Source organism: Aplidium turbinatum, chromosome 13, assembly GCF_918807975.1.
Source record: "Aplidium turbinatum chromosome 13, kaAplTurb1.1, whole genome shotgun sequence".
NCBI lineage: Eukaryota > Metazoa > Chordata > Ascidiacea > Aplousobranchia > Polyclinidae > Aplidium > Aplidium turbinatum.
The window spans coordinates 18,081,688-18,103,289 of record NC_137484.1 but is presented as its reverse complement, the minus strand read 5'-3'; the positions used below and the strand labels follow the sequence as shown (position 1 = coordinate 18,103,289).

Here is a 21,602-nt window from a genome sequence, read left to right as displayed (position 1 = left end):
TAACAGCTCGAACAAAAGCACAGAGCGTGGGTTTGGTAAGGTGAACATTTTCATAGAATAAACATTTGAACGCTCCCAGGCGCGAGAAACATGCAAAGATGGCTCCAACAGTTCGCAAGCTTATGAGTGGCAGTTCACGCAAAACTGCGAATATTTGAATTTATGTCATCACTTGATTGTGGTTACAGTTTGCAGTTATAATATCTAATTGTCCAATGATATTGATGTGCATTACTTTTGTTTTGTGTGCATGCTAGCCAAGTTCAGTTCAGTTCAGTTGTTTTTTTTATTTCTGACCATCTTATCAAAAACAATACACGTCAACATAGCAAAGGTCGAGAAAAAGATAGAAGCGACAAAACGCTAACGTTAAAACGTGCATGTGACCGAAGTAAGTTATTGAGTTGAGAAATTTGGCACGGTCGCAACACCTTTAGAAAAATTTAAGATATAAAGGGAATGCGCAAGTTAATGCGCAATACGGCAATAGTCGTTGTTTTTCTTATTTTATCTGTTCTTCATGTAGCTTTTTTATCTAATGGGCAGTAAACTTACGAAATATTAATACTTTTGTCAAAAACATAACAAATACCAGTTTAATCAAACGATCGAGTGAAAACGGCCAATGCAAAACATTCATTCTCATGCAGTAACACGGCATTGTGCAATACAATGTACTGTAGAGTAGACAGCATATAGTTAGCCCTTCAGTTGAACGAGCAGATTTCGAGTTTCGCATCCCATAGTGTCAAGATATCCCTGTCCAAAACATATTAAATACCGTAATTAACTTTGTTGAACTACTGAAATACAGTATTTTTTAAAGAAAGGGAAGGAAATTGGCTCAACCTCTCTCCCTGCGTACGCCACTGGCTGGAGGACACAAAGATGACTTTCTTGCTTTCCGTCTATTTGTGCCTCATATAAATAATCTTGGATTTAATTAAAAACATTGAACTTTCAGCTAAAATGATTTGACTTTCAACATCATGTCTTCCTAGGTGTGTTCACGCGCTTTTTCGTAACAGCAAATGTCAAATTGCGTAACTACGCAATAGCGAACGCATCTATGATTTCAAAACTCGACCAGTGTCACAATGGCTGATTGTGATAAGTTGGATGCGTTATAAGCGGGCACTTGGCTATAAACGCTTGAAGTGCGTCAACATATTTGTTCAATTGCATTGCTGTAACACGAACTAAAAAGATGAAATCACCCAAACGGTGAAATATAAACTCGTGGTCTTTTTGCTTCATTAAACATGAAACAAACCAAACAAAAGTGAAGATAGCTATTTTCTAAATTGGTATCACTTAGTGGTGCTTGTGGAAACTCAATGCACATCACCTGCAAGATATCTGCATTTTGTAAAGAGCATTCTAAACTTTCCTTACGTTCTCACCGGATTATTCACTCTCTAAAAATACAGTGGTTTTTTCATGTTGCTGAACTTTTCTTTCGCCTTAGTACCTTGTTGGTTGTGGGTTGTCTTTTCATTGAGTTTCAAAAATTTCGAATAAATTCTTACACTTATTTTTCAGTAATCCGTGGGGTCTTGTAAAACTAGAAAGTGGAGAAATTGCTCTAATTATGTGGCACAATATTATAGCGCTAAATAGCTTAGCTGCACATGCACACTGCTGCTCACATTTAACTCGCTGTCTTGTATGTCAGAAACAAAGAAATCGCAATGGAGCGTAGTTTTCGTGTTCTGACTTCTGAAGGTAAGCTAACTTGTAAATATCCACTAGTTCTTTGCATCATTTTTTCTTAACTGCAAATCAAAATGAAACTACTTAAAGACGTGTTGTAAAACACCGCTGCAGTTTATTTAACGTAAATTAAAGTTTCACAATACTTTCAAATCAACAGAAGAAAAAGGGGGTAGGCTACCGTAATAAGTTAGAAATAAACTGAGTGCTGATGCAAAAGACCAAAGAGCTTTACTTTCGAGCGTTTTTCTTTGACGAATGTTTATCATCTTTGTGTGTATTCAAAAGCATTCTACTGCTAAAAACTTTATCGCAAATATCACATTTGAAAGGTCTAAGTTTTGTATGTGCTGCATTTTCATGTCTTGTAAGCATCTTCCTGCTCTTGAATACGTCATAGCACACAGCACAAACAAAATCAAGCCCGCACGTTTTCTCTCGGTGGCGCAGAAGAGCTGCTACTGTTGGAAATGTCTTGGAGCAAAAATCACATTCGTAATCATCTTGATGTTCCATCAGCATGTGTTCTTGTAAAGTTTCTTCGGCTGGAAACTTGTCTTTGCAAACTTCACACACAAATTCCTTTTGGACTCCAGAGCTACTTGCACGAAACATAGTCACTAGTCAGCTAGATATAACGTTAACTTCTGTTTTAGACTGATATTAGTTGCCTACGGTGATTGTAGTTGGTGAATGTTATTGTTTAAAAACAAAATCTGCTGAATAAAAATACGACAATTCAGAATAAAAACGCTATGATATCTTTACAACACCTCTAAATAATAAATTGTAGGCTATGTGACCGTTGTGCTTTTGAAAAACAATTATTTTCTCCCCAACAGTGTTTTTCCACTAGTGAATCAAGACATAACTTTTATATTATGAACTATATTGATCGCATCCATTAGGTTGTAGCCTAGGCCAAACTCCAAAACAGTTACATTGTGGCACTTACAAAACAAAAAAACAAAAAAAAAAAACAGTGGCCATTGAGCCACGCATTGAACCACAAAACAGTTACACACGTCAAAGAAATTCTTACATCAGTAGTACATTCTCCTTAAACAAATCGTAGCCTACCGAGTAGGCGTGCGTCTAACTTTAAAACTAAATCAACAAGCGTGCTGGCAATAGATATCACAGACGTCCATTCACATGGTAGCATGCACAGTTTTGAACACTGAATAAAAAAAATAAAAATATTATTGCTTATCCAATTATTCTGACGCCACACACGCCTCAAAATGGGGTTGCAACTTTCAATCCCTTTTGGCTACGCTTTCACATGCACCCTCTTCATCTGATTGGTTTAGGTTACTAGGCTGCCAGGTAAATGACTGAAAATAGGCTACTTACAAAATAAAAACAAGAAAATTGCAATTTACGAGTGATGTTGATATCATTCACTCAACAACAGCCTTCTATGTTCATTTTCCTTGTGTAGTCTTTTTTTGTAGCTCTTCACAACCAATACAATCGCCACAAAAACAAGTTCTTCCACTTTTTCGGACTTTTTTGATTTTGTGAATAGTAACTGGATGACGTGTTTTGAGATGCTTATTCAAGTCATGTTCTGTTGCGAAAGGTTTGCTGCAATGCATGCAGTAGGTGCTTGCTGCCCAGTGATGGTTTCTGTGGTCAAGCAAACAGTCCAATGTTTTGAATGATAAAGGACAAAGGTCACATCGGTACAACTGGATCGAATGATTCATGATTTGAGTTTAGTTCTTTAAAGTAAAAACAAAATTATAGATCTATAATTAATCTCTGCTGCCTGATTGAAGACAAAAACAATACGAAGGTGTTAAACCTGAAGCCTATCTAAAACCATGACTTAAAATTGTTTCAATTATTCCTTTCGTTTTTTTGCAATCTTCTGTTTTCTACCAAGTTACACCAACACTGAACAAACTATAAGGCAGTGGTTCTTAACCTTTTGCCTTGTCGCCACCACCTTGAAATTACCAACCACTTCTCACACCCCCTCCTAGGATTGGGATTGGCTGAAAAGTAATAGTCGCCTACAGTTCGAAATTTTTGTTGAAACCTGGAAAAACAACTTTGCTTCTTACGTCATATTATAACAAACCTTGATAATTCAGCATTTTCGCTCCACCTAGGCTCAGGTCTAGCACCCATGGTTAAGAACCCATGCTTTAAGGAATGAAGTACGGTAAGTTGTTAGATTTTTTTAAATTTTATCTTCTTGAAAGATTGAAACTGGAGCTACAAAATGGCTTTCTTTATATAGTTACGCCTGGCATATCCAATCACAGTCCTTACTTCATCTTTTGCTGCATCTCACAGGCTATGCGCCAATTATTGTGTTGCTATCGCAGCTTGCACACTCTGTGTTTGGGTTGACAATCAACGCAAGATTGCACAGCCTTAGTCGAGATTGGATGAGCAATTTTTAAATTTTTCAACTGCCCGTAAACAAATCACATTTGGACAAATGCAGATTGCTTAAATTACTTTGCAAAAAAGTGACGTTGTTTTGCATCAATCGAGGCCTGCTAGCTGTAATTGATTGATTAAATAATCTGGAAGATGATTGTTTCCTTCAAAACTTTAGTTTCACCCTTGATCACATGGCCTAAAACCCTAAACTATTGGTAGAACTACTTGAAATGAACTTTTTTAAGTTGGAAGAGGTCACATTGAGGCAACGATAAAATAACTTTATTCTGGTAGTAAAGAAGAGGGAGTAGCCTACTCTTGAATTACATCAAGCATAAAGCCTGCCCTGACTTTCGTTGAAACGTTGACTTAAAGTAAATCATTGCAATAATTTTTTCAGGACAAGAAAATAATTTTCGACTGTGTACTGAATGGCTCGTGTTATATCTAATTGTTGCAAAAGTTTTGCCTTGATGATCATGAAATAAGTGTTGAAAAAAACAAGGAAAAAGTGACCCAAACATTTTCCAGGGACCATACATTCAGACAGGATATTCTTCATTCATTCTCTTTGCCTTTTCAAAATTTATCTCTCTTGGGCCTATTGACTTTTTTATTCGTATAAGAACAGGTAATGATCGGCAATATTCTTTAATTTTAAGCTCACATACTGGCCTGCGGAAGATAAAATACTTTTTGCGCAAGGAAGCTTTGTTCCATATCTATATCCAGACAGCAAAGTCCGCCATTTTTACATTAATACAACGTCTGCAAACGTTGAATTGTACTGTCTGCAGTGGCGTAGCCAGGGGGGGTTGGGGGTTACACCCCCCTCTTTGGCACGAGTGTGACGTCACAATATTGAGAATGATGCTTTCAGTCTCTTTATGCTTGAGAATGATGCTTTCAGTCTAAAAAAATTGCCTAATTTTAAAGAAAACTGCATTAAAAGAGCGAGTTTTGTCATTTCCAAACATCTCAGCCAGGAATTAGCAACAAGAAAACATAGAGACTTAGCTTTATTTCCGAAAAATGCCGAAGAAAACATGATCTTTTCCTTTTGCTATGCCACCGGTCAGCACCATTTTACAGGAATATTCATACTCACAGTCTTGTTGAAAATGCTTTCAGAATGCACCAAATTCAAAGTAATTTTTCAAAATGTTCTGGGGGAGACCCCCCAGCCGCTGGGTCGTCAAAACCCCCCTTTCAAAATTCCTGGCTACGCTACTGACTGTCTGGGATAAGAATTTTCGCAGTATGGAGACTTTCCGGAGCGGAAGAGTACGGTAGCCTACTTAATTGCTGAAAAATTCTTGTCAATTCTAACCTGGAAGAACCGAGTTCATTTTTCGGTATATTTTTATCTAGGTTTTAAAGATGAATCTATCTGCCTCATAGCTTGCCATCGTAATGTTATTTAATAAGCTTGGACCTTCATTTGCTGGTTCAACAACCAATAGATTCATAGGGCCTGCTGCCTTGCTCACTCGTAATCGTATACACCGTTCATCACAGATAATTTCGCACTGTGTCGCAGAATATTCAACAAACTAGTTGAAATACCTCGAGCTGTATCGTTGAGAGGATAATTTGGGCACGGTACCAATGGAATCCTAGGGCCCCAAATCTACTGAATATAGGCAAAGTTGACATTAAGATGATATTTTAAACACAACCAGTTACCAGATTACCGTTGTGCCTAACGTCCCCATAGTTTTTCGATACATACTGCATGTTCCACGTCTTTATCTGACTTGTTAAAAAAGAAGTGATTTTCTGACCGAGACGACGAGTAACTTCTGGTTTAAACTTTTGTGATACACGTCATTTTACAATGTTGCCAGACGGTGACAAACTAACTTTTTCTACCAAATGCAACATAACTTTATCAAAACTTTTCGATACAGTTTTTCAAAATGATAAAAATGGTCCTCAAATTCTTCTCGCTACAAACTTCCCGAACCTGAAAATGTCCCCAATTTAAATTTTTTGTCCCCAACTACGTTGAAGTTTCATCAAAGAGGTGACAAAATAAATTCCTCATCTGGAAACACTGCCTTCCATACCATGTCACGCAAAGCAATTGCAATTAAAATGTCAATTTGTTTAATAAATTACGCAACGAAACAACGTAACAAAAATAGAAAGCTGACTTGCCAACATGCACACTGATATGTGCGAAGTGTAAATAAGAATTGCGAATGCAATTCGTAAATTTATAAAACATGTAATGTAAACATACAATTTATAAAACATGTAAAATGACCGCTAATTTGAAACCGGACCCTGTTACGACTGTTTTTCGAGGTCCTCTTGTGCTCAAAAAGATGGCGGCTTGTGGCTCTGCATAGATAATTTCCAAATCATTTAGATCCTTCCAGGTGATTCAAATTTCGGAGTCGATTTATAGGCCTATTGGATAAAGTTCTACATTCAGCAAAGTCTATTACATAAATATATCTTTCAAAATGAAAACTTGCTCACACAATTAGCCTATCAAGCGTAGGCTAATTGTAGCAAGCAAACATGCACATGGGTACAATAATGTAGCAAGCGTATCCGAAGGATAAAGATTCAATGCATGCAATGTAAGGGCATAAAAAAACTTATTTAAGCATTTATGGCGAGCTCGTAGCATAAGCAGCTCAACTGTATCAGTGAGGTATCAAAAACCTAGAAAATTGAGAAATCCAGAAAGCATGCAAATGACATAACTTAACGTTAAAAATATATATTCCACACACTGAGCACAAGCTTGACAAACGATATAATAGTGCAGTCGTGGGAGCTTAAAAAGTGGTGTTTGTGGGAAAATTTTTTTATCAAGCTGATACTTTTCTCAGACCTTCCCCATATTATGCAGATGGCTCAAAAAAAATTCCCCATCAATCGGATGATGGGAACCCCCCTTTTGGACCCATTTTCCAAATGACGTCACAATCCCTTTATGAAAATTTTAAGTTTTTCAAAATAGGACATATTATACATCATTTTTTAGCTTTTTTCAAGGGGAACAACTTTTTCTATTAACAAGAACCCTGAAAATGTACAGAAAAATAGTTATTACCGATTTAGCAAAAGGATAAATCTGTCAATTTCAGGCAAATTTGAAATTATTCGTCACTGTTGGACTTATTCTTCTATATTCTATAACAAAAATTAAACAAAGTAAGCGAAATGTAAATTGAAGGTATCATCAAAAACGACAAAGATGTTGCTTTCCTCCTCGTCTTGTCCCGTTTCATATCTTCATTGTACGAGAATTCTTTTTCTTCGGTACCAACATCGACGTTACGCAGAAGTGAAAAAAAGTCTTCATTCTTAAGTTTTTCGTCTAGTCTCTGGAATATGTCGTTCATACAAATTATTTAGATACGAAAAAGATGTGAAACTATCTTTGTATGTCAAGCATGCTTAGGCTACTATACTATTACATTCCACACCATGACATTCACCACACGAAGAAACACATGCCATTCCATAATTGCGACAGGTGCAAGTTTTCGTTCCACATGGATTTTTCGTTGATTTCTTACATCTGCATCTAATTACTTTGGTCAATGCTTCTGGTGCTATAGGCATATCCGTCATTATTGGGACAAGTTCGTTGTTGCTATTGTTTCTCCATCCCCATTCACAAACATTGAGTTTAAATTCTAAAGACGTAACCCATGGAAGCAGGTTGCTCTTTGGCTCGGTGGTAGCTTTTCGGTGCAATTATCCCTTCGCATGCCATATACATGTAATTGTCATGTCTAAAAGTAAACAAAGATAAATATTACATACAGGGTATCTAGAATTGGACAATATCTTGAAAGTGTAAACATTATTATATAATCCCTATGTAAAAATACATACCTGAGTTTAGTAAGCGTTGAATCTTCATTGCCACAATACCAGATCTTGAATGCAGTTATAGAGGCTTCTCCGAACTCGTTTTGGGAACTCTAGACATTGCTGATAATTGCAGAATTCTCTTTCAGCGTTTCTGATTTTCGCAAACTTTTTTTTCCTTTTTCAAATATCGATGACGTTGTGTCGCATCCTGACCATGCATGGAGGAAAAGAAGACCTTCTTTAATATCTTTAATACTTGGGTTGGCTTCTTTGATTCTCCAGGCTTTGTTGAAGCGCTCCTTGGTCGAAGTAAATATCATCATGAGTGTCAGTCTTCCAATGATGCAGTAACATAGTAACTACATCAGTATCATCAGCAATGACATTTACTGGACCTTTTCGAAGAAGAGCATAATCAAGGGATTTCGCTACAATGGAACCGTCAGCATCATCAGAGCATTTTGCCTCGCGTAATTAACCGCCATGCGATGTGCCTTTCTCCTCTGCTTTGCAGTTTTATTCTTGTGCATTTCGTTTTTCAATATTCATTGTGTAGATCAGTTATTTTCAATGTAGATGTTATTGTAAAATCATCACAGCAGTTGTGAACTTCAACTTCGGATTGTCTCAGAAGGGTAGAAACAAACTTGATGAATTCAGCCTTGGTTTCGATGCAGCTGAGGTAGCGATCTTGAGTAAAAGGAAGTGAATTGCTCGGATCAATTTTCACAAACGTGCTCTGTGGAACGGAATTTCGGCGCAAGTGCTCGTGACTTTTAGTACTTTCGTCATGATAGACATCAAATACAACTACAGCATGGGTATAATGTTTTTGGATATATTTCACATACGAATTTCAAACTTCCGAAAACTTCATTCCTTTTTTCCAGCGAACTTTATGTAGTAGGCCTAATGCACCACCGTCGATATAATAGAAGTTGCTTGTTGATTTCCTCTAAGGCATGCGACGAAGAACCAGGCAAAAGAATTTTTCGAAGAGAGGGTTTGTCAGGCTTTCTCATCATGCCTTCCTTGAACATAGACATTGGCTCTGAAGTCAACTCGAATTCGAAAAATTGCTCAAGGCTTTCCTCGCTTTCAGCAACAGCAAACATCCTATTGAACATGACTTTCGAACCAATACCACTTGCACTACTTTTTGTTTTGTTTACTTCCATTAAGGATTCTAATGGTTTGAACAATTGATTGATGCGATAGTAATTGCTACCCCATCTAAACCTTTTTGGATATTTTGACCAATTTGCTCCGCTTGTTCACAATTGACGTCATCTTTTCCGGCGATGGACACTAGACCGTTTGAAGGAGAAGATAGGTTTACATCTGGTACTAAGAATGGGTTTTTCGTTGTTAACCAGGCCAGAAACTTTTACAATCTTCGTAATCCCTCTTTTTTCTTGAAGCACCCAACTCTTCATGCTGGTTAGCCTACTTCATAGAAACTGAGCCTTGTTTAGTTGCGTCATTGCTTCATGAATACTTGCCGAGTGACTCACACCAAAAACCCAAAGATGTTCTGCATACTTTCTGCATACTTTTCCTTCCGTCAATCCTCCACGCGACTTAATTGAGCGCATAAGAGCTTACTCGATCGCAAGATCTTTCCAAATTCCAGTGAAGCTTTTTGCTGTCCTCTTTACTGTGTGCTGCTCGGTTAGAAGTTGATCGTAGGCTTACAACCATAGATGAAAAGAGAATTCTGCAAATATCAGCAATATCTGGAGTCATGGTGTCGAATGTAATAGTATAGTAGCCTAAGTATGCTTCAAATACAAAGATAGTTTCACATCTTTTTCGTATCTAAGTATAATAAGTATGAACGAGTGAACGACATACTCCAGAGACTAGACGAAAAACTTAAGAATGAAGTTTTTTTTTTCACTTTTGCATAACGTCGATGTTGGTACCGAAGAGGAGTGCTCTTACAATGAAGATGAAACGGGACAAGACGAGGAGGAAAGCAACATCTTTGACGTTTTTGATGATGATGATAGCTTCAATTTTTGTTTCGCTTACTTTGTTTAATTCTTGTTAACGAATGTAGAAGAATAAGTCCAACAGTGACGAATAATTTCAAATTTGCCTGGAATTCATAAATTTATCCTTTTGCTTAATCGGTAATAACTCTTTTTCTGTACATTTTCAGGGTTTTTGTTAATAGAAAAAGTTGTTCCCCTTGAAAAAACCTAAAAAATGATGTATAATATGTCCTATTTTGAAAAACTTAAAATTTTCATAAAGGGATTGTGACGTCATTTGGAAAAAGGGCCCAAAAGGGGGTTTCCCATCATCCGATTGATGGGGAATTTTTTCTGAGCCATTTGCATAGTATGGGGAAGGTCTGAGAAAAGTATCAGCTTGATAAAAAAATTTTCCCACAAAAAACCTTCCACGACTGCACTATAAACCAAGGTCATCAAGAGGCTTCTTAAGCGCCAAATATAACCATTAGTTTTCGTTTCTGGACATTAAGTTCTCTATTTGACTCTTTATGAGAATTTTTCGAGCTGCGAGCTATGTTCCTATTGAAGCTCTCAACACTGTCGCAATTCACTGTAAAACTTCTATCAATGTCGCAGCCACCGTTAAAATTGGCACACATTGACAAAAATTTCGACACATGCAATATATTTCTATACAAAGTAAGTAGTTTATGTATTCTGAAGAGACAACAAAGCATCTGTGTTGCTGATTTGTCCAAATTGGATAATGACATCAAGAGAATGAAAAGTTAACCAAGAGATGACTGTTCACAAAGTCTCATGCAGCAAAATAAGTTAATAATGTCACTTCTGTGTAGCATGTGGATCACCACCCATGCCTCTTCGACGGGGTTTGGTCGTATCTGACTTTGTAAGCAAGCTTCTCAACTTTGCTGCATACCGCATCGACAACTTCGCTGGTTCTGTGGCTTCCTCCCAAGTCGGGCGTGTGAATCTGAAAATAGTTTCCAATTGTGATCAACTGTTAATGTGAATTAAGTTTGGTAACTTATCAATAGTTTTAGCGCATAATTGATATCTTCCCAGACAGAAAATCAATCGTTTTTTACATTAATTCAACGTCTGTATCGTAAACGTTGAAGTAATGAAAAAAGCGACTAATTTGCTGCCTGGGTTTAAGTGAAATTTTACCTAGCTAGAAAATCAGTCCTCTTTTACATTGAATTAACGTAAGAGATGGATTTGCTGACCGGGTTACTGACCTTGTCAACTTGGAGTGTGTCCACAAGAGCTCGGTTGATCAAGCTTGCGTATTTGTGTAATCTACAATTCAAAATCAATTTCTTTAGTCTAATTTGGCAGAGCTCATCAGAAGGTCCTTATTCAAATATAAGATTGAGATTTAAATTTTAACTAAGATTTTATTTGAGTAAGGACCTTCTGATGATGATTCCCAGTAAGGAGGAAACAAGCTGTAGAAATTATTACAAAATAGTAACTGAATTAGATGTACTTTGCTTTGTTTTTTTTTTTGCTTGGCATTGAGTACTTTTTGTAGTAGCCTATTAATAGCATTTATTGTTGAATTAGTAGAGAGGTAACTTTGTTGACCCATAAACAGACAAAACCAAGCAACAACACGACAATTTTATATTATTGTTGTGTTCTTAGCTCATTCAATCAGAGTCATACTGGAATTCTGTTTTATTATAAAATTGCAAAACCAAGATATAGTGTGAAACCTGCAAAGTAAGCCCAAAACGAGAAGTGCCAATTAACAAAAGCAGGCGGATGAATATTAAGCAAAAGAGAAGACCTGAGGGAAACGAAAACAAGGTACATCGTTTCAATGCAAATAAACTAAAATACATAACAATTATATTGGTTGCCTCCTTGTTGTTTGGTTGTATCATAGATATCTTATATATAGATATGCAACTCAGTGGTGCGTAAGATGTTTGAAGGCTAACAGCGTAGCTATGGCTGTATGCATTGACTTCAAACTTGGCACAGCAAAACAACTTTATTTTTAATATATTTTTTTGGTTTTTGTTTAAATAAAACTTTCTTCGTTTTCAAGTTGACGTATGGATTGCATGTGATGACGTCACATTCTCGTTCCGCATGGACTGCTTTATGGAGATTCTGGCGATTGAAAACAAATCACAGTCACAGAGGGTACCTCTAAATACCCTTTGTCAGGCATTGTAGGCATTGTCGGGCATTGTCAGGTATTGTCGGGCATTGTCGGCTTTTTGGGGGGTTGTGGAGCATTTTCAGGAGTTGTCGAACATTTTCAGGGGTTTCAGGTATTGTAGAGTAGGCTAACTACTTTCAGGCATTGTTGGGAATTTCTAGGCATTGTGTAGGATTTCCAGGCATTGTCGATCATTATCAGTGGTTGACAGGCTTGTGAGGCATTGTCGAACATTTTCAGGCATTATCGAACATACTCAGGGGTTGTCGAGCATTTTCAGGGGTTGTCAGGCATTGTAGAGTAGCTATTTTCAGGCATTGTTGGGAATTTCCAGGCATTGTCTAGGATTTCCAGGCATTGTCGATCAATATCAGTGTTTGACAGGTTTGGTAGTCATTATGGAACATTTTCAGGCATTGTCGAACATGTTCAGGAATTGTCGAGCATTTTCAGGGGTTGTCAGGCATTGTAGAGTAGCTACTTTCAGGCATTGTTGGGAATTTCTAGGCATTATCTAGGATTTGCAGGCATTGTCGATCAATATCAGTGTTTGACAGGTTTGGTAGTCATTATGGAACATTTTCAGGCATTGTCGAACATTTTCAGTGATTGTCGAGCATTTTCAGGGGTTGTCAGGCATTGCAAAGTAGCTACTTTCAGGCATTGTTGGGAATTTCCAGGCATTGTCTAGGATTTCCAGGCATTGTTGATCATTATTAGTGGTTGACGGGTTTGTCAGGCATTGTCGAACATTTTCAGGGGTTGTCTAGCATTTTCAGGGGTAGTCAGGCATTCTAGATTAAGCTACTTTCAGGCATTGTTGGGCATTTCCTAGCATTGTCTAAGATTTCCAGGCATTGTCGATCATTATTGGTTTTTGACACGTTTGTCAGGCATTGTCGAACATTTTCATGCATTTTTATTCCCAGCTTTGCATGCGCAGCAGAATGATCCCTTTCTATTTTGCGTAGGTTGTAAACGTATTTACGGTATACACAAACACAGCAGCGTTTAAATGACCTGGCTATCATAAGTATCGACAATGCCTGACAAACCTGTCAAAACCTGGTAATGATCGACAACCCAAGAAAACGTTCGACAACGCCTAACAAACCATCAACCACTGAATATGTTCGACAATGCCTGGAAATCCTAGACAATGCCTGAAGATGTCCGACAATCAGTGGCGTAGCTAGGGGGGGGGGGGGAAGGAGGGGAGGACCGCCCCGGGCGGCACGTCTGGGGGCGGCACTTTTAGACTACGATTTTTGATTTTGATTATAATCTGATAAAAAACGCATTTCATTTTCACACAGGGCCGGATTTAGCTAATGGGGGGCCCGGGCACTTTTAGATTAGGGGCCCCCGTGCAAAAAAATTCGCCTACGGCGCGAAACACCCCCTCGACGTCTACAGTAGCATCAATTCAGCACTGCACAGCATTTTGCAGAAACCACAAAAGCTAATAGTAAAAAAATCACATTTTTTTCACGTAGGGGGGCCCTTTAAAAGTCGGGGGGTCCGAGGTACCTGCACCCTCTGCCCCCCCCCCTAAATCGGGCCTGTTTTCACATGCTTTTTCTTGAAGGGGCGGCAAAATCTGAATCCACCCCGGGCGGCACATTCCCTAGCTACGCCACTGCCGACAATGCCTGCCAGAAAGAATCTAAAGTATTTTATAATGCCTGAGAGCCCCTGACACCTAAAAATATTCGACAATTCTTGAAAATTTCCGACAATGACTGATAATGGTTGACAAGCCTGTCAACCATTGATATTGATCGACAATGCCTGGAAATCCTAGACAATGCCTTGAAATTCCCAACAATGCCTGAAAGTAGCTACTCTACAATGCCTGACAACCCCTGAAAATTCTCGACAACCCCTGAAAATGTTTGACAATTCCTGAAAATGTTCGACAATGCCTGAAAATGTTCCATAATGACTACCAAACCCTGTCAACCACTGATATTGATCGACAACGTCTGGAAATTCCCAACAATGCCTGAAAGTAGCTACTCTACAATGCCTGACAACCCCTGAAAATCCTCGACAACCCCTGAAAATGTTTGACAATTATCGCTATCGTATATCTCACTCTAAAATCGTTCCGGCGCCTCTCTATCTCAGGTTTGTAAACTGCCTACAACAAGCTTTAATGAGTCACTGGAAATAAGCTTAAATGATAGTTCCAACGATCATGAAACAGAAGTTGCATAACCTACGTGAAGAAAGATTATTGTCTTGATTTTTCATAGTAGGCTATTCTGTGAAAACTTGAAATATGCGCCATCAAAAATATTCCAAAGGAGCTCAAAAGCCACCACTCGCCAAGCCCAAACCGTACAATAATAGCCTACCATAGATACGCTAGCCAAGCTGGCAACCTTGATTGTTGATTGTGTCCATAAAGTCAGTCGAGCGTGACGATAATTCCACGATTGCTGAGTTGCATATCTATATGTAAGATATCTATGGTTGTATCTGTTTACTTCCTCAATGGTACATGAATGTGCAGTGTGAAAGAAGAATCTCTTGATAAATTTATTGTTTTATTTTTTTTAACCTATAAGTAAAAAGTAACTTGTTTCACAAGCTGAGCTAAAACTTCCCCTCCACGTTACAATAAACAAAGGTTTTTGACAGCTGCCAACTGCCTTCGTAACCCACCCGATGTACTTGAGCATGAGCGCGCTGGAGAAAATCATGGCCGTTGGATTTGCAATGTTCAAACCAGCTATGCTTTTGCCGGTGTTGCGAGTGGCCTGTGAAAAACAGCATGAGTTTAGTGAATTGGGTTTAACTTTTTTTTCACATAGAATTAAGTTCAGCGTCTGCAAACATTGAGGCAATATAAAAAAGACTGATTCATTGGCTGAGATAGCATTTGAAAAATCGTCAGCCATTGTATAGGAAATAAAATAGAAAATCAAATTTTTACAACTTGCTCAAAAACATACTGAACGTTATCAGGCTTACGGTTTCGAAAACTCTGTAATCGGTGCCGATATTTGAACCTCCCACGATCCCAGGTCCACCAACCAAGCCGCAGCAGACGTTGCCTAGGGTTAGAACACACAGTGACAAATCCAGCAATGTTACGATAGTTACCACAATTTACCTTTGAATATTGAAAACCAAGAGAAATCAGCTTACTCAATAATCTTTTGCAAAGCAACATCAAGATCAATTCGGTTAAACTTTCATTAACAAGAATGTAGTTTGATCGTAAGAACATCAATAGCTTTTATTGTACCGGTAATATAAAATAAGCTTGAAACAATGGCTAATGCTCTGAGACAAAGCGTGTTTTGTTCAATATACAACCGTTTGCAAAAATAATGCAGTCAGTTAAATTAATCGTTGGTGACGTCAGTCATGAGGATCACGTGCTTGCCGCCTTAAAAAATATTTATCTGCCAGGCAAACAGGGGGAGAGATGATGTTACAAGAATGAGGACAGTCTTCCTTTGATTACAATGCTGATCATACATCGAAGCACACAATGATAAGTGGAATTACCTAAGATATTTCCATACAGATTCGGCATGACCATGACATCAAACTGCCAAGGATTTGACACCATCTGCATGGTTGTGTTATCGATTATCATGTCGTTGAACTCAATGTCCGGGTAGTCTGCAGCTGTTCGTTTGCAGCAATCCAAAAATAGCCCGTCTGCAAGTTTCCTGTGCAATGCAGGAAAAAAAAAAACTATTCAAATGTGGAAACCCAACCCGGTGGCAGTAGAACGTGCAAGTATTAAGTAGTTTACACAAATAAATTTATGCAACCATAACCGAATGTCCTTGTTTTTACCATAAGTTAAAATACCGGTACTCCTTTCATCTCAACTCCAAATGTTATCACTAGTAATGTAGTTGCGTTGTCGCACATTGAAACGATGTCAAAGTAACAAATTTGCGGGTTGCAATATGTCACATGATATGTTTCACACAAAAACAAAATAGCAACACCAGATGAAATGTACTGTCTTCTTCGTAACACTTAAAATTAACTAAATTAGTGGAACCCAACATTGAAACATCAAATCACAAATTATAGGCATTAAATCACGACACAACCATCAAATTGCTTTGAAAAGATACGTGCCTGATAGACATTAACTGCAACATTTAAAAATTTTGCATAAAATATTGACAATACATGAAAAAAGATGAATTTAACATATTTGTTTATAAAAGCTGTGGAACCAAGCGTTTTTTATGCAGGTTTAAAATACTTTTTCTGCTCCCCGAGCCAGAAAATATAGTTCATCTTCATTCAAAATATTGGTTTCGTCCGTGTAAATTATCGAAATGCCAAGACTTGCTTAGGAAATTTTAGTGAGAAACACGTATGCAAAAGAATGTTGATGAAATACCGCACCTGGATGGCGTACAAAGATTAGTCTACTTATTTAAAACGCCGAAAATGAAGCCAAGGCATTTTTCATTGGTTCCCCAGCTATGGTTCATAGGATAACGAAAAGGAGGAAAAATATCATTGAAACCGTAATTGCAAGTTGCAACACTCACATAATATTAGCCTTGTGAACAGCGGTGACTTTCTTTCTACCATTCCTTCTGGCATAATCAAAAGCAAACTTGGCAATCCTTAAGGAATTTTTGGCTGTGATAATTTTAAGACTTTCCACCACACCAGGAACACTCTGTACAAGTCAAATATAAAAATCGTGAAGGTTGGTTGCACAAGAATACAAAGAGCAATGTTTTCAATTTTTATTGTATCCAGGCTGATGCTCGGTTGATGATAATTTAGTTGAAAGTGGCCGGGAAGGCAAGAAAGCCAATTTTTACAAGCTTCGCGCTCTCAAGAGGTTTCAAACTGATGGTCTCTTGAACATCGTACTAGAACTGTCACTACCGTATATCAAGTGTAACAAGTTAACAGCAGACCTAATTTAACAGTTCAATGTCTTGATGAGCCAACAACATAAAAAGCAGATGATCACAAAACTTGGCATGCGGCAACACTTTATTGAACTTGACAATTCAAAAAACCTCATGTTCCAAGCTTGAATACTCTCCTTCAGTGTTTTCTCGAATCAAGCGAATGTCAATATTATCATGCCTCGTTCTGATACCGGGGATACTTTTCACTTTTATGACATTGGCGAATAAGTCCAATGTAGTCCTGAAAATAAGGAAACAGATTTAGCAACATTTCATTGGAATTGTGTTCAATAATTCTGATCCAACTTCATGCATAGATCTATTTCCTGAGAAAACTTTGCGTAACATGCATATTGCATATTATTGAGAAATGTAACAGTGGCATGTTAGTATTTCTCATAAATTATTACTAAGTCTAAAAGTTAATATGGGACCTGTTTCCACAGACAACAGGCGGCTTTCTCCATAGTAAAAAAGGTAACTCACCGTAAAACTACATTTGCAGATTTCTGATCACAATCCAAGGCTTCCACATCTGTTTCTATGTTTCCTAAACAACAAACTAAGACTTGAGAAAGTGCAATGCACTACAGTATATTTATTTAATCAAACATGCAACATTTATTCTCAGAGTGTGTGATTGCTGAACATTAAACAAAAGACAGTTTGCTTTAGCTGAAGTGCCACTGATGTTTTATTTGTTGTTGTATCTAGGCAATAGGCATACGCCCAATCAGTAAAGATTTAGATTAATTGGACGAGAAGGCAAGGAAGCCAAGCTATGTCCACCTACAGGTATGCCTTTAAGTGTCTTGCCAAAGACACAGCCACATGCTCTTGACTTGAGCAGTGTCAAACCGTAGGTGGCTTTTCAAACACTGAGCCAGGGCTCTGACCACTTGGCTATGCAGTCCAGTTGGATGTTGTGTGACTGAAGTTATCTTGAATATAAAGATCTTTGTCCAGTGCCACAACATGACAAAGCAGAATCAAAACCAATGAGATCTGAAGACCTTTGTTTTAAACTTACAAAATAGCACACTTCATGTACCAGGATGTCAATCATGACATATTTTGTAATTGGCTGCTTGGGGAGGTGGAAGTTTGTCATTTGAGCTTGAGAGACAAGCTGATATTTAAAGCTACTGTATTATCAGCAAACATAATTAAAATTTACCTTTTAAAGCAACAGAATTCCTACGAATGGAAGTTATGGCATCCATGCAGATTTCCTCACAATAGTTTTCAGATGTGAGGTTAACTTCCTCAAAATCAACAGGAACTCCTAAAGCGTGCAAGTATACTACATTTTAAACAGTGCTTCCAAAATAAAATATTGATTAACAACATCATTTGCACCCAGTGTTTATTTTAACATATAAACTACTGATTAAATTTTCAAAACTAAGTTTTATGTTACTATTTATCATCTTCATCGGTACGGTGCTGCATAAATAAGGTATCGACTACAGTGATAAATTATATAAAAATCTCACAACTTCTCACCAGCAGACATAAAGATCTTTTTTACAGCCCCAGTAACATCTGGTCCAATTCCATCACCAGGAATCAAGGTGACTGTTTGTCTGCCACCATAAAGTGCAAACTGTCGGGAGTCCTGTTTTAGTTGCTGCTTTGGAAATGATGATGCAGGTTGAACCAAAACCTGCAGTCAATAAATAGTGAGTTGACAATATTTGTCAGTCACAGTTTAACATGTTTGACTGTTGTGATGAAATTGAATGCAAAAATATTACAATTTTATTGTGCTTAGTGGTACCAATATTAAAATGAGAAATGCTTTATTTGATAAACTTGGATTGGTGGAATAAGTATATACAGGGCAATACTAAAAGGCGAAAATGCGGAAACGCAAAAATAAGCCGGGCGTGAAATGGCATGTTGTCTGCAGAAGTAACGATTTAATGTCGATGTAGAAAACGCGGAAATACGATCTTGGCGTCCATATTGTTTAACATAGCGATGACTTCATCATGAAAGAATGAAATGTTGCAACATGGAAAAAGGCGGAATTGCGATTTTTAACAACAACTCACCACCGAACCTACTTTTATGTTGAAATATCATTGAAATATATTGTTTAGAAGCAATTGTGAGGTCATTAAATACTTTGACTGTTTTTATTCCACAGTTATTGGAGTAAATTTCGAAAATTGAAAGGAATTTATTTAAACAGAAAAAAGGCGGAAATGCGATTTTTAGCCACAACTCAATAACGAACATTTTCTTATGTTGAAATATCATTGAAAGATATTGTTTAGAAGCAATTGTGAGGTCATTAAATACTTTGACTGTTTTAATTCTACAGTTACGGTATTGGAGTAAATTTCGAAATTTAATGGAATTTATTGAAATAGGAAAAAGGCGGAAATGCGATTTTTAGCCGTGCAGCTCAATAACGAACATTTTCTTATGTTGAAATATCATTGAAAGATATTATTTAGAAGCAATTGTGAGATCATTAAATACTATGACTGTTTTAATTCTAAAGTTATTTCGGCTTATCGCCTTTTAGTGTTGCCCGTATATACACAAAAAAAATGTATCAATTTTACCATAGTTAATGATCATTAGTAAAAGTGGTATCTTATCGCTCAAGTTTTGGAAAGGCTGCAATGTGAATACTGCATCAGTTTTTGTTTGTTTAAAAATTTAGCTTAAGTCACTTTACTAGAATAAATGCTACAGTACTCTAAGATGAGGTTTGAAGGCATACATTGTTACAACTTCTAACACTTCCAACAAGAATAACTGATAGTGCAGCTATTTCCAAAATGTAAGTTGCTATTTATCATACTGTACCTTTATTGTATGACGTGCTTTTCTGATAACAAGGCTTCTAAGATTTTTAGAAGACACAACCCTTGTAGTTGGACAAAACATACTTTTATTTGATAGTCAAAGTGTGGTGTAAAGACATGCAAGACAGGCTTACTGCAAGTTCAATCAAACCTTACAAAATTCTTGAAAGAAGATTATATAGAGTAGTATAAGAAAATTAATCAAAAAACAATAAAAACAACAAAAGCTTCTTATCTTGAAATTGAAACAAACTAGTGGTAGTGGGCTACCTTAGTGTTGCCAGATGCTGCCGGGTGAACTTTCTCACTGCACGCAAATAATAATTCACTTTAATTGATTTTTATAGCTGGCATTATTGATTGATTGAATCTTTATCCTCGGACTGGAAAAGCTTCTTGCAGAGCTTATTCCTGGAAGTTTCGCATACTTGTAGAATCTTTGAATCACTGATGCAGGCCCGGTCACCGAGATTGACAGAGTGAAGTTTCCGATTGTTGAAGTTTTGTTGTCGAGGAATTATTCCATCTATTAGATGCCGCTGAATGGAGAGCAATCCTTAACGTGCGTTGCTCAAGCGCACACCCCGAGAGTCGAACCAGCGGCGCTTGATCTTAAAGTTTCTTCTTTCCAAAAGTCACGCGCAAACCAACCGAGCTGGATTACTCACAACTAAGATAAGATTGAACTTTTCTCAATCGAGTAGTTTACATGTAAATACAATCAATCAGTTCAGTTTATTGTTTTGCTGGCGATAAACAAACAAAAAGTACATGCAAATTGAGTGTCTATATGAGCACAACAGGATGGCAACGAAAGACCTGTAAGGCAGGGACCTGCAGTCAGGGGAGGCAGGTGAGGCAGTGCCTCACCTGCCAACATCTGGCAAAGCAAAATTTATATCAAAGATATGGTTATCACAGAATAAATATTATTTGTTAAAAAGTAGTAACTATTGCACGTTTTTAGGTGCTTTAATTTGTGTGAATTGCTGTAGTCGTGCCCCTTTTCCCCCAAATTTTACGTTTCTATACCCAAACTGTGCTTTAATTTTTTCTGTTTCTGTGGCGATATTCATATCGAGCGTTCATGTGGTCAAAATCGTTGAAATACGCGAGGAGAGGCAACGTCAAGCTGTGCCTCACTTCAGATCAGAAAACTTCCATACACTGCATTATGCATGCCTTTTTCTTTCGCAAAGTCGCCCAGAAATCATCATGAACGATTTAGCTACGATTTGAGGCTTGCCTCAAATGTGACGTCACAGCTATGAAACCTTTTTCGTCAAGTTGTAATGCCCGCATAGTACGTGGTACTGGTAGACTATGTGACTTCTTGCAGTGTAAAGGATTGTTTCTTATAAAATTTAACTAAAAAATGGAGGAAGATTTAGTATCAAATCTGAGAGTTTTTAAAAAAATGAACTTTCAATCCAAAGTTGAAGTCATAAATCAAGGAAGACCGGTTCTAAATTTATAAGGTTTACATCAGACGACTGAACAAAAAAAAAAAACTTGCAACTTTCAAAGAGATTGATACTCAAAAAAGAAGTGGCTGTGTGGCTATGCTTTAAAAATTGCCTTTTCTGCTTTCCCTGTCCCTTGTTTTCAATATCTAGTGATAATGTTAGGACTAAAGAAGGGTTTATACATCAAAGTCACAAATGTTTTAGTCCAAAAGGATAGGCGCATGGACTTTATTTTTAATAAATGTGAAAGCATGCTGCTAATTTTTTTGATTAGTATGATACCATTT

The 21,602-nt window shown here is 37.4% G+C and overlaps 1 protein-coding gene across 1 annotated transcript; it reads right to left on the bottom strand.

Annotated features, from left to right (window-relative positions):
- Nucleotides 1-6,205: 6,205 nt before the first annotated feature.
- Nucleotides 6,206-20,050, bottom strand: LOC145781891 (isocitrate dehydrogenase [NAD] subunit gamma, mitochondrial-like). The gene is made up of 11 exons (XM_082593576.1): nucleotides 19,851-20,050; nucleotides 18,534-18,693; nucleotides 18,205-18,312; nucleotides 17,514-17,577; nucleotides 17,136-17,268; nucleotides 16,650-16,783; nucleotides 15,634-15,800; nucleotides 15,091-15,173; nucleotides 14,782-14,876; nucleotides 11,177-11,237; nucleotides 6,206-10,908 (listed from the first exon to the last, which is right to left on the bottom strand). Exons 1-11 carry the CDS (start codon nucleotides 19,929-19,931, stop codon nucleotides 10,780-10,782), a joined length of 1,215 nt encoding a protein of 404 aa, XP_082449702.1. The 5' UTR covers nucleotides 19,932-20,050; the 3' UTR covers nucleotides 6,206-10,779.
- Between the last annotated feature and the right edge of the window lie 1,552 nt (nucleotides 20,051-21,602).

What these genes read in the sequence shown, in the direction of transcription:
- LOC145781891 (XM_082593576.1), bottom strand. Translation starts at nt 19,931, where the DNA reads ATGTTTTGTCCAACTACAAGGGTTGTGTCTTCTAAAAATCTTAGAAGC. An exon ending in AAAGATCTTTATGTCTGCTG is followed by an intron (nt 18,313 to 18,533) that starts GTGAGAAGTTGT and finishes TGCACGCTTTAG; the next exon opens with GAGTTCCTGTTGATTTTGAG. An exon ending in TCTGCAAATGTAGTTTTACG is followed by an intron (nt 17,269 to 17,513) that starts GTGAGTTACCTT and finishes CCTTATTTTCAG; the next exon opens with GACTACATTGGACTTATTCG.